We start from the raw sequence: 14,425 nt of genomic DNA, 5'->3' as shown, positions 1-14,425 counted from the left end.
CAGTATGGGCGGGACTAAGCAAACATTGAATGCTGCACAAAATAATGGTGAACCCAAATGTGGGCGGAGTTAAAAAAATTAAATTAATGGGCAGAGCTTAAAAGTGTTATCGGATGGGGTATCTGATAACACTTTAAAAGATCATGTCAGCATCTCCAACATAAATGTGCAGTAAAGTGGCATAATACAAAAATATATCAGGCAACTTCATGCAGGCAGATATCAAAGCGGTGGTATGATCGATAAATAGAGAATAACAGGTTACTGTCCCATTGTTTTATGAAATATCAAGCGAGACTTAGAATTATATAATGGCGAGGCTTGCCGAGCCGTTATTTTATTCGTGCCGAGCCTAATATATTACAAAACGCTGGGACAGTAACCTGTTTTTCTGTTTATCATACCATATTTTCTTAAAAATCTGCAAAACAATCCATTTTTTATATTTAAAATGTACAGATCCCCGCTGATTTTGCTGATCCGGCTCTTACATGTTGATATACATGTAACAACGGCATTGGAAAAGAGGACACAAATAATCGTTTAGAGAATAATAGTTGTTTTTACTACGAGTGGGAAGAGTGCACCCGCTTAAATTATAAACGTCTTGAATTGGAGATCAGGAATGGACTGCAGCGACAACATTTAATGTTTGATTAAGATACATTTCCCTTTAACACATTCCATCTTTCCATCTCCCATATAGACACCAAGTACTGGTTCTAGGCCCAGGAAACGGACTCGAGAGCATTTCAAATAAGTAGGAATTACTTTCTATGCAATCGAGCTAAAATAAATAAGTTTAAACTAAACTAACACATTCAAATAAAACTATTACATCCCCGTCATGCAAAAATTGGTCTTATAGCATATTTGGCCAGCGTAGCTAAAGATTTCGTGATATCTCCTGAGTATCCTCTACATAATGCATATCCTGAAAAGACTGCTGGACTGGAGCTACGCTGGCAGCATATTGAAGACTGCTGGACTGGAGCTACGCTGGCAGCATATTGCATAAGACCCATTTGTACATGACCCTGTTATTTACAAATCTCTGCATCTTGTTAATGGAACATCAAACCACAATACTTTCTTATAGAAAATTGAAGTCACACTGAGTTATTTATAGCCAAATGGCAAATGTCAGTTGCCTATTCTGGATTACAGGAAAGATTTTCAAACAGACTGAGTGCGAACATGTACGTCATGTATGTGTGACTAGACAATCAATGATTTCAGATCTAGCATGCAAACTATATTATTTTGGTAATTGCAAGACAAATGCAAGTCAAACAACATTTACCAATATATTTTAGGTTTTCAATAATTTATTTCCATAAAATTCATGGGATCGTTATTTGATATCTTAAAAAGAAATATTGTATTATCAACATGAGGTATTTATTAATAGTACAGTCCATCTTCCCCTGACAATTTACTGACCAAGCATGGACCCTGAACGTATTGGAGGCGAAATTTATCTGTTACTGTAAATGCCTAACTGTTACTTAGCCAAAATGAATATGAAAAAAGAAGTCAGCATTTCTCTACTCTGATTAGTGTTTCATCCGATACTACAGACGTGGTTATGTTGCTAATGTTCTAGGGGATACTGTTCAAATCAGCCAATGGAATGAATGGAGTGTATTCATTCGGGTTTGTTGGCGTTATGTAAAGGTCATTTAAGTTAAAAGCTGGGTTTTTAAAAGATGTTGAATGAATTTGTGTTTTGATATTACCCACTACCATGACAAGGCTATGACATATATGCTCACTGGGTGTACAGTAAATCATATGCACTAATGACAAGGTTATGGCCTTGACCTTTGACCTAGTGAGCTGAAAATCAATAGAGGTCATCTGCAAGTCATGATCAATGTACCTATGAAGTTTCATGAGCCTAGGCATAAGCGTTCTTGAGTTATCATCCGGAAACCATTTTACTATTTCGGGTCACCGTGACCTTGACATTTGACCTAGTGACCTGAAAATCAAGAGGGGTCATCTGCGAGTCATGATCAACGTACCTATGAAGTTTCATGATCCTAGGCCTAAGCGTTCTTTAGTTATCATCCGGAAACCATCTGGTGGACGGACATAAGGACGGACATACGAACCGACATGTGCAAAACAATATACCCCCTCTTCTACGAAGGGGGGCATAACAATATACAGGGCTCTTAACCCTTTCCTTGACAGCCATTTAGCCAAGATAAGCCTCTCCAATTACCACAAGACCTAGCTGCCTGCTGACCAGTGGCTGATAGCCATCTTATCAATATCAGTACCCCATCTTTACAGGCATTATTGGAAAAACGCTGTTTTATGACCCTCATTGCTTTTGAACCTGATATTCTCATAAAAATTGAAATATTATTGAAAAATACTCATATGAAAGTTTTAGCTAATAAAATTTCCTTTCCAGTGGTGTAAACTGTATGTTTCTACCTTAATTTATTGGTCAGTTATAGTCATGCAAAGTTGACCGTTGTGTGTTTTACTGCGTTTCAATGCAAATTTTCCTCTTTGGAAACACAACCCTCATTGCCTTTAAACCTAATTTTCTCATAAAAGTTGAAATATTATTGAAAAACACTAAATATGAAAGTTTTAGCTAATAAAATTTCCTTTCCTATGGTGTAAACTGATGTTTCTACATTATTTTATTCATCAGTTATTGTCATGTAAAGTTGACCGTTGTGTGATTTACTGGATTTAAATGCAAATCTCTTTCCAGCTCATATAGAAACTTTGCGAAGTTGGTGTGTTGAATCAAATACAAATAAATATTTTTTGGAATATTAAATGTTTTTTCTTACTTTCTAAACTACAATTCTTCTCTCTTGAAGGAGATTTTTTTTATTTTATAAATTCATCCTGAAAGCCTCAAAATTCATGTAAATTCTTATAAATAACTATAGAAAAACAGAGAATTTCTGAAACAACTTCATTCATTTTCAAATCAATTGTATTATTTCTTATAAAATTCTTACAATACTTGGTATTTCAATTACATTTGTATTCACCAAATGATTTATTTAAATTTATAGATACCGGTATATATTTGCGGTTATTGGGCTAAATATTTTGTTATTTCAATTGTTCCTGCAACACATGCCATCCCTTTTTTTACAATAATAAAGTAAGACTAAAACACAAAAAGTGAAAACAATGTGAAAAGGTGAATATCAATATTTATTGCTAATAATAAATAAACCACATAATAAATTATTACATTCATAAGACAAAAAACTATGCTAAAAATGTGCATCTCATAAGTATGAAATCTTACAACGAAATGAAAAATGCAAGATCTCAATAATGAAAACATACAAATTACACTATTTACATAACTCACACATATATTTACATATTTACACTGCTACACATATACACATATATTTACACTGCCTGATGATAGGCCATGTGGCATTACACTATTTACATAACTCACACATATATTTACATATATTACATATTTACACTGCTACACATTTACACACATATATTTACACTGCCTGATGATAGGCCACGTGGCACTCCTTACACAGGTGGACATTGCAAACTTCGCACCCATATACAGTGTCACTGCGGTGCCCAACCCTGGTTTTGTGGTACTTGCATGTTGTACGCTTCGCATTGAGCCGAACATTCTTGTAACCTATGATGTTCTCTACGGGCATCAACGCTGGCCTGTCCACAGCATCATCCCTATCGCTGTGCTTGCGCTTCCGGTAGCCTCCAATAAGCTCCTTCAAAAGCTCCCTCCGGAAGTCAAGATGGGTGTACCTCCTCTTCTTGGTTTCCCTGGTGGACCACTCCTTGTAGAGGACGTAGCTATTTACAATAGCCGAATCCAGTAAAAACCAGAAGAGGTACCGCCACCATTTCTTCGAATTCCGGCCTGATGGGTACTTGGCACGCAGCTGGTCATGCAGATCAACCCCTCCCATAGACCTGTTGTATGCTGAAACTGAGTGGGGCTGTTGTAGATGGAGGATGTTCTGGCCAGATTGACGGGTTGCGTCACAAATCTCGGTGGGATCACTAAGGCTGGAGAAATGGTGTACGGGCTTGCGATCCATCCAGACAGAGGCCGTGATATTGCTGTCCCCAAGCTGCAGGACTTGTGAGTCACCTCTTTGCCGAAGAGCTGCTGGCTTCTTCAGCTGTTGGGGAAATCCCTTCCGATTGCACCTCACTGTGCCACATGAATACAATCCATTTTGGAGAAGGGATTTCACCAGAGGAAGTCCAGTAAAGAAATTGTCAAAAAAGACCCATCTGAATGTATTCCTTATAAATCGTGTGAGTCTCATTACAACATTGTATGCCAGTCCATGCTCCACATTGCTACCGTCACGTCCCAGGTAAACTTCAAAATTGGCAAGGTATCCTGATCGGGAATCGCACAGCATCCAACACTTGATACCATGCTTGATTGGTTTCGCAGACATATATTGTCGAAAGGATAAGCGTCCCGTGTATCCGATCATCGCTTCATCCACTGCCACATCTCTAGACAATACATATGAGTTCCTGAATGTCTGAAGCAGAGTTTCTATCACCTGGCGGATCTTGAAGAGCCGGTCATAAGTGTCAGATCCTCTGGGTGGCTCAAGGCTCCGGTCTGATGCGTGAAAGTACTGGAGGATCTTGCAGTACCGGTTCCGTGTCATGGTCATCTGCACTCCTCGCAGTCCAAAAAACATGTCGCTGGACCAGTACATATCTGTCGTCAGCATCTGCACAATCCCCATCAGAATGTTGATGCCGAGGAAGGCCCGCATCTCTGTCTCTGTGACTTCAGCCCAGGAGCTGTCCGGACCATCCCTTGCCATGCAGAAGGTTGCGTAGGCGTTGGTATGAACAACAAGCAGCTGGAGCAGAGCCAGTGGAAAGAGGATGAAAAAGTAGTCCAGTGGTGTGCCTGTCGCCCGGTCCACCTTGCCCTCCAGCTGAGGCCCCGACTGTTCTGTGAACTCACGCATCTGTAAGCAAAAAATATAACTAAATATGTTATAAAGCTCACCTATTTACTGGACATACTTTGATTGATTGATTGATTGATTGATTGATGGACTGGTTGATTGATGGACTGATTTATTATTTGATAAATTGATTGATGGGCCGATTGACTGATTGTTTGCTGAATGGATTGATAAATGACTGTATGGAATGTTTACTTGATCCGGCAATATAAATTATTTTTATCAAATTATTACAATTATTATTTTTATTATTATTATTATCATTATTATTCTTTTCAGATACGTACCACAATCGGTGACAAGTCCTGTGTCCAAGTGGCATCATCAGATATGACGACTGGTGTGTCATTATCGCTAAACGAAACGTCAGAGTCATCACTCTCATCAACTGGCAAATCAATGTCAGAAGACCCAAAGCCAGAAAACTCTGAATCGTCAGAGTCACTATCAAAAATGTGTGCCATGATTATACTAATAATAATAACAATAAATACGCCGTAGTTTTGAAAATCTGTGGAAATGTAATCGTATTTGCAAATTACTTTCTTTTAATAGCCAAAAGACACATAATAAAATCCCCATCCAGTCTTTGATTGGATAAAACCAAAAAAATATTTTATTGGCTAAAATTAAAGCAACAATTTAATTGGATGTTGCATAATGTGCCATGAATATTCATATAATCAATTTGCATTTTGCATGTTATTACCGATCGAAATCCGGCAATGTCGGCCTCTTCAATAAGTCTTCAGTTCGTGTATTTATTTGCAAAATTCCAATTTAAGGCGGCTACTTTATTATCAAATACCCCAGTTTATAATCTGATCGCCGACATATAACTTTATAACCCAGAAGTCACCGACAAACCCGTGTATTCGTGTACCAAATCACAAAACGCCGAGATAACATGGCACGCGCGCCAACGTCATCTGAAGACTACTGCTGCGTCCGGTAAACATGTTTATTCAAATGGCACGGGTCCATATGCATACTACGAAAGAAAACAAACTAAATTCGCGCCCCTTTATTACAGCGAGACCTGTAAATAAACTCTGACATTCACACACACAGTGATCACGTCGACATATATCACAAAATAAGCTAGTTTCCAAGAAACACCAAAACGCCGTCTTTTAAAATTCATTCTGAGAAGCAATTATTTACTTTATTTTTATATAATTACAAATTCCCCTGTGAAAGTCAGTTTTGCGATAAAATAACTTTACTATCACAACTTTGATATCTTGCATTGTCATTTCTAATTTTGTAAATATAATAGGATGAATAAAATACTAGTGTTTTTTTTTATATATTTAAACACACATTCCAATAACATTCTTCGAGCGAATTGTAAATTGTTTATTTCGCCACGTAAAGAAAAAAATACGTTTGCGATCCATGCAAATAACAACAAAGTCGTGCGTTTATAATACTTATATTTTTCAACAATCAACATATATAAAATAAATACACTCATAGCCATGCTTTCTTTTCATTCGTAATAATGGAAGAAAATAATGTGGGTTTGAAGTCAAGTACTGCTTTCTGAAATAAAAGAAATAAAACTTAGAACATTTTGCAAATAAAATACGAGTGATAAATAAAACGTTTCTTTCAATAAGGTGATGAAGGACTTAATTAATTAAAATATTTTTTTATTTTGTTTTATTTCAGACTCCATGCAGTTTTCAGATCTTAATCTCTGTGCTTTATTATGGCAAAGTGTCTAGAACCCGTGTTTCTTATCCCTAAATGTTAGATAAGCATGTGTGCTATTTATTATTATGTTGGTCAGTTCAAAGGCATATTGAAGACCGCTGACTGCGTCTTTGTTTTATTGCCCAATCAAGCACCGATAATCCAATATCCTGTGTATTACGAAACACGAACTTTCGATAAGCACATGTCGTTTGTAAAAAACATTTGAATGTACATGCCATTTAACATATCGATGTAATTCTCGTATATGATCTCTGAAACAAACATTTACGATATAATGGAATCAAACAACAATAAGAATGAAATCGATTTACACCCAAATCATATTATATCCCCATGGAACGTGTTTATTTTTGCGGCATTTTTAACGAGTTATTAATACGTTTTTGGAAAATGTCTAAAATTAAATACGGTTCGAGAAAAGCAGTTATTTTAGGACATTACGAAATGCCCGAAGCTCGCACATCCCGGAACGTGATTTACGCATGTTCAAATGGTAAACCCTTGTCTTGATTGGTCGCCAATTACATCATAACTTTAAATAGCAACATTACCGGATGTTTACTCGACAGTTTAGAAAAATGATGAACGCAGGTGTATATGCAATTCTGTTACACTTAAAACGTCATTTTAAGCATTTAAATAGCAAATTAAATCGTGCCTCGTAAAAACGCGTACATATCAGGTAATAGATAGGGTAGTAGAAATGCGTAGATAACAGGGAATCGATACAGGCGTAGATACGCGTATTTGACAGGGAATCGATAGGGTCGTAAAAACGCGTACCTGTCAAGGAAAGGGTTAAACCAGGCAATCACTTTTTCTAGGTAATGGAAGTAATCTAGGTAATCATAAGTAGTTTCTTGACAGCTTTAATTTCTTATTGCAGCTGGATAGAGATTTCTTCAAAATTGGCAACAAAACACTAGAAAAGAATTCTAGTACACATAAAGGTAGTGTTGTCTAAAAGGCTTGTGAGAATTGCTCATGCAGTGTGACAGGTCTGACAGTGATTATAGAGCTCATAATTTGTGTTGAATGCACTTTGTTTTACAAGTTAAAACAATACAATCATAAATCAAACATGAGCTCTACTTTGGACAAAGAACCCAGTGTATAATGTAAATCTATTCTATAATAACTCCAAGCTAAAATACCTCCCATACCTGAGCATTTATACTAAAATTTAGCTCTGTACTGTTTGAATTGAAACCCACCTTCAAATTTCTTGTTTTTCTGATGCATGGTTATTAAAGCGGGTATATACGATTTTGTCAAATATTTATGAATTTATATAAACTGTGTAAAAAACTTATTATAAATATATTTCAATATAAATTAAAACTAGAAATGGCGCGGCAGAGGCCGACGCGTATCCCCACGCCGAATGTTTGACCTAGGTGTGCCCCAGGGTTGGTAATGGGGCCATGCATAGCTGAGATTGACCGTATTGTCATAAGAGAAGTTCATCATCAATTAGAAGTGAATTGGTGTAGAAATGAAGAAGTTATAGTAAAAGGCAATTTTGGGTGGGTGTGACATATGTGGGCAGGGCGCCCCAGGGTTGGTAATTGTGCCATGCATAGTTGAGATTGACCGTATTGTCATAAGAGAAGTTCAGTATCAATTTGAAGTGAATCGGTGTAGAAATGAAGAAATTATAGTAAAAGGCAATTTTGGGCGGGTGTGGTCTATGTGGGCGGGGCCCCAGGGTTGGTAATGGGGCCATGCATAGTTGAGATTGACCGTATTGTCATAAGAGAGGTTCAGTATCAATTTGAAGTGAATCGGTGTAGAAATGAAGAAATTATAGTAAAAGGCAATTTTGGGTAGGTGTGGTCTATGTGGGCGGGGCGCCCCAGGGTTGGCAATGGGGCCATGCATAGTTGAGATTGACTGTATTGTCATAAGAGAAGTTCAATATCAATTTGAAGTGAATCGGTGTAGAAATGAAGAAATTATAGTAAAGGCAATTTTGGGTGGTGTGGTCTATGTAGGCGGGGTCCCAGGGTTGGTTATGGGGCCATGCATAGTTGAGATTGACCCTAATGTCATAAGAGAAGTTCAGTATCAATTTGAAGTGAATCCGTGTAGAAATGAAAAAATTATAGTAAATGGAATTTTTTGGTGGGTGTGGCCTATGTGGGCGGGCGCCCCAGGGTTGGGATTGGGGCCATGCATAGTTGAGATTGACCCTAATGTCATAACAAAAGTTCAGTATCAATTTGAAGTGAATCCGTGTAGAAATGAAAAAATTATAGTAAATGGAAATTTTTGGTGGGTGTGGCCTATGTGGGCGGGGCGCCCCAGGGTTGGGAATGGGGCCATGCATGGTTGAGATTGACCGTATTGTCATAAGAGAGGTCCAGTATCAATTTGAAGTGAATCGGTGTAGAAATAAAGAAGTAAATGTAAAATAACCTAAAAAAATGAGTGATAATTTCTGACGTGGCCCCACCCCAACCGCTATAACTTTTGACCCAGGGGTCAGATCAAAATTCCAAATAGTGCAGGGTCGCAAATATGCTCATAGCTACCATGTAAGTAAGTTTCAAGGTTCTAGTGCTTTTAGTGTAGGAGGAGATAGTGGCCAGGACGGACAGACAGACAGACAGACAGACAGACAGACAGACGGACGGACGGACGGACGGACGGACGGACGGACGGCGGAGATAACCACAATATCCCCACCTTTTTTTCAAAAAGCGTGGGGATAATAAAAGTTAAGAAGAACATGTGTCGAAAAATGCGAAATAAGCCAGATATTTCATTCTGAAATTGAAAACGGCTGTACAGCCGTATTCGCCAGCATGTATACCATACATGTACGATGTGCATCTAAACTTACGAGGGGTGTTCCAGAAGTTCATGGATTTTCGCTATAACTTTCATTTGGTGACATAAATGGACAAACAAATAGCATGTTAAGAATATTTCGTCCTTTCCAAATATACTCTCCAAATATCATGGAAATACATAAAACAATAAATATATATCAGAGATTTAAACATGTGCACAATGCGCACACCGATGCACGTGTAACGTTTCAGTTCAACGTCAATGACGTTATGAAGTTAACAACTGTCAAATCTTTTCCACATAATCACCTCCAACGCAAATGCACTTTATGTGTCGGGAAATCCACTTGTCAAAAGTGTCTCTATACCAGTCAGCGTCAAAAGACGACACGATTCGCTTTGCTGCATTTGTAAGTTCCTGTTTAAATTGCAAAGTGCAACTGTGATTTAACTTCCGGGAAGATGCGGAAGTCCATATGGGCCAAATCCGGGCTGTAAGGAGGACTTAGGCGCTGTAACGTGAAATTTGCCGTAAATTCTGTTTATCAACGACATTTAAACCAAATTTAAATTCTAGTAACGCTCATACTTATAATAAAATACACGCGTGCGCTGCATGTCGTTACTGAGGTCTCTATGGCAACGCGTTTCAAACGCGCTTTATGAAATTCATGCAATTTTAGCTTATATATAAAGTCTTTAATAATTGGTTTGTATAATATGTAAATTTCATTGACTTACCAGCAAACTAATAAGTTATAGCGAAAATCCACGAACTTCTGGAACACCCCTCGTAGTTTAACGGTTTATAATACAAAGACGAATGCTTCGGTTATTGTAGGAAAATATGTACGTCACTATCGGCTCGGGGCGCTAATTTGTCTTTGCTGCATTTTATGAAATTCGGCTTTAATGTATAATTGTTCTTGCCTATTTTGTGTTATTGTAACATATTTTATCAATATATTACAATTTAACACATATAAAAAATGGTATATACCCGCTTTAAGGACACAGGTTATAAATGCCATCATAGGAAATATTAAACTCCCATGAATAAGAAGTTCAGGAAATTTCTTAATTATACAGTATTTCTGTGAATACAAATAACAAGTCCAGAAAAGACACAATTTCAAATTAATTTCATAAGTCATTTCCAAAAATTTGAAAGAAAGTGTAGTCGTAATTAATTTCATTGTATTTGATACTTTTCACAAAAAAAATCAGGAAAAAATGTGTTTGTTAAAATACGATAAATCAAAATTGCAAACTTGACAATACTTAATTCTCATTAAAATTGTGACATTATATAGTTAATTGATTTCTAAACACATTTATGTGCCATTTTAAGTATTTCAGCAATACCTGTGATCATTGAAGGCACACTTTGTGCAGCACAACTGACTGTGGTCATCACATAACATCTCAATTTTGTCGTCCTTGTGCGCTTGACACTTCAATAGAAATTCCTCCACCTGTTTCGAAACTGGCCATTCTTTCATGTCATTCCTTCCATACGATGAATGTTTTTTAAACCACTTATCATGCAACTGAATACATTTCCCACAATAAAGTTTCAAACATGTTTTGCAGTAAAAATCTGCATTTGCTTGCTCTTTGCGTGACGAACAAATACAATTAATCCTTAACTTCATCAGAGCCTATGGCAAGAGGAGCAATATAAAATGCTGCCATTTTAATAATTGACTTAGTAAACAAAACGTAACAATTTGTTTAAAGGCAAATTCTTAATTTTAAAGTATATCTGTGAATTGAAAAAAATAGTCCAGAAAATACCAAATTTAATTGTTTGTGTATTAAAACAGTCAAGCAATCACGAATTCTGTCTTGATTAGAAATCAAGATGAACCTCAATTGTTTGAACTGAACATAAACCAACTTAATTCTCAAATGACATTCAACGGTCTGATAGCAGTGAACATGGTTACTGTAATTGGACTATTGGGTCACGTGAATATTGAATATACAGTGAAACCTTATAGATATTAAAACCACATGCGGGACTTTTTAAAAGTGGTCTAAACAGCAAGGTAGTCTTAATTGCTGAGTTTCCATGATGGACCGATACTACAAATGGTTCAATATTCAATGAACGTAAGTCTGTTTGCATGAACTTTAGCATAGCTTAAACAGGAAAGTTTCTCATAACGAACAATTTCTAATTGTAAAGCGTAAATTTTTCGATGGTTAATGCTGATACAAAGAGTCACTGATTCAGTTGACACAACAATATACAGTAGAAAATAATGAAACAAAATGGGAACAACTTTTATGAACAAGTTTTGTTGTCACAATATTGTTAATAGGTTATCAGCTGCATACGCATTTTATAAAACAGATAAATGTTCAACTATAAAAAAAAGCAAACAGAGCCGATTAAATAATGTTTTGGAGGAACGGAACAAAATAAAAAATGACACACCTCCTTCTTTCCAATACCCATTAAATGGCCCACTGCCCATGGAATTTCCCATTACTCGTGTTGATTTAATCAATCTTTTCTTTTAAAAACAACTCTTTCAGTGTTTGCTTAACCAATTTGAATAACAGTATGGCATACAGGCCATTTTTATATCAATCATCAACAAAACATTCTTACACAATAATCCTAACTGTTAAATTATTGGCCGTCTTTAATCTTTAAAGTGTGTACCAAACAATAACCAAATGACACATACATTGTTCGATCATATTAATTCATTTTCAATCAAGAATTAAAGAATCACAACAAAAACAAGGGCTGAAAAATCTAACACCTCACAGTAAATGCAATACTGTTCTTGTTAATTGGGTCACAATGACGTCGTACACAATTCCTATTGAACCAAAACCCCAAATTTAGTGAAAGTAACTAGTCGCTTGGTAGGTGTCAATTATGATAAAACATTTTGATTGGTACTGATTAAAGTGGTCATAAAAGATGTAAGCAGGTTGGTTCATTAAGTGAGTGTATCAACCAATCAAGTATAGAAGGAACACTTCGGGATTTAAAACGGTTGTCGAAATAGCCAGTTGGTCGTTATGATGGGTGGTCCTTTAAAGAGTTTGTACTGTATTATCTGTCAAACTGTGGCAAGGAAGATACAAAGTTGACATTTAGATAATGTTAAACAGATTGATGAGCAAGACCAAATGTATTGAGTTTTAGTGTATATTGATACATGGACTGAAATTTATGTTTAAGTGAAGGAGGCTAAATGTCTAACACAGATTAAAAGAAATGTTGCTTAAGCAAAGAACTGTTTTTAACTGTTATGCTTAGTAATTAAACTACAAAGTGTTATCTTACCTATGAAAACCTTATGCCAATTGGAACAAATGTTCCCAATATAGGACACCATACAAGTTAAAACACATATGAACTGAACAGTATTAAGATTTGATTTTCTTTGTTTTCTTATTGTATATAAAGATAAATAAAAGATGTTTAGAGATAATGTTATAGACACATTAAATGACAACACATCTGTGTGATGCAATATTTAATACATTGAATGAGCCAGTCTAGCTAATGTATTAAAAACACACTAGTTTTCTTTTTTTTAAGCAGGGTGCATGTAAGCCTGAATAGTATTCAAAAGGTCTTCTGAATATGCTGCTTAAAATAATTCAGAAAATGTATAACAATTAAAAGCAGACAAAGACTGACCATAATTATTTGGCTAGCAGAAATGTCATTTTTCCAAGAGATTGGCTAAAGTTACAACTTGACATTTTCTTACAATTACAACTTTCACCTTTTATCTAATTATTTAATGATTCTAGAAGTAAAAACACCATCTAGTTTTTTTCTTTGACTTCTTGGGTAAAGCACACAACATATATATTTATACTGTTGAGTGTCTCTATATTTTAGCTTGATTGCTGAAAAGCCCAAAGCTTAATTAAGACACTCTGTTTCCTGTAAAGAAAAAAAACTGTGCTTGGTGTCTTTGAAGAAGCTGCCAAAATGAAGTATGACCCAAGACTGTCTGGTTGCTAGGGAAATACCACATCCCTTGTATAGTGCAACCATATTGCTGTTTACCACCTAATTTTATTTTGTACCCAAGCAAGCTCCAATTGGCACACACATTAACAGGCAGTAAGGTAAGATTAACATCTGAATTTAAATATAAGACATTGAGAAAACAAAGGTGCGATACTCATAAACTTCAAGTGTCATTTGTGACTTTGACCTGCGCACCTAACATAAACCCCTGACCCTTGCAGTTAAAAGTAGAAATAATTATCAATACTTACTATACAAGTTATTTTAAATATGTTTTGATCTCTGGAGCGTGGTAAGTGTTGACCCAATGGGCATGATTTAAACAGCTGTAGCAGAGGCCTACTATAAGACGTTACATGCCAAACAACAAGCCACAGGGCTTTAATTTTTCAGAAAATAATATTTTCAAAGTTTTCACTACATACACATAATAACACAGGTTCCCCCCGAGGGAAGGGATCATTTTAACCCCAGACGCATGATTTTAACAAAGTTGTTAGAGGACCACCATACGATGTTCAACAACAAATATATACTCCAAGCCTTAATGTTTGAGTGAAAAGTACCAATTTTTTTTTAAATATGTAAGTCTATATAAATTTATTCACCCTTGGGCATGGCCAGTCTTTACTTAAGGGAAGATTTTTGAAGAAACTTGGTACACAATACAATGATACAGGCCAAAAGCCATAATCCTCTGCCTTAGAATTTCAAAGAATAATTGTTTAAGTGTTTGCTCTATTATAAACTTATACATGTAAGACAAGCAAGTGAACCTCAGTGGGGTGCCAATGTTTACCTCAGGGATTAAAAACAAAGTGGTATAACTTCAAACGAAACTAATTATCAACAAAAATGATTTCTATATACTCCCTCGATGAACTTATTTCACCTTAAGTCTTATT

At 36.1% G+C, this 14,425-nt stretch overlaps 3 protein-coding genes across 5 annotated transcripts in view; all 3 read right to left on the bottom strand.

The window, feature by feature from the left end:
• LOC127860876 (uncharacterized) overlaps window positions 1–14,425 on the bottom strand; it is a 183,560-nt gene that overhangs the window by 23,770 nt on the left and 145,365 nt on the right. The gene's annotated exons all lie outside the window — the stretch shown is intronic.
• Window positions 1–14,425, bottom strand: part of LOC127860877 (uncharacterized) — a 217,899-nt gene that overhangs the window by 186,500 nt on the left and 16,974 nt on the right. The window lies entirely within an intron of this gene.
• Window positions 3,276–5,025, bottom strand: LOC127860878 (piggyBac transposable element-derived protein 4-like). The gene has a single exon (XM_052399185.1). It carries the CDS (start codon window positions 4,989–4,991, stop codon window positions 3,510–3,512), a length of 1,482 nt encoding a protein of 493 aa, XP_052255145.1. The 5' UTR covers window positions 4,992–5,025; the 3' UTR covers window positions 3,276–3,509.

This window comes from Dreissena polymorpha, chromosome 15 (assembly GCF_020536995.1).
Source record: "Dreissena polymorpha isolate Duluth1 chromosome 15, UMN_Dpol_1.0, whole genome shotgun sequence".
Lineage (NCBI taxonomy): Eukaryota > Metazoa > Mollusca > Bivalvia > Myida > Dreissenidae > Dreissena > Dreissena polymorpha.
Note: the sequence above shows the minus strand (reverse complement) of the source record. Positions and strands in the feature narration are given on the sequence as shown.

What these genes read in the sequence shown, in the direction of transcription:
- LOC127860878 (XM_052399185.1), bottom strand. Translation starts at nt 4,991, where the DNA reads ATGCGTGAGTTCACAGAACAGTCGGGGCCTCAGCTGGAGGGCAAGGTG.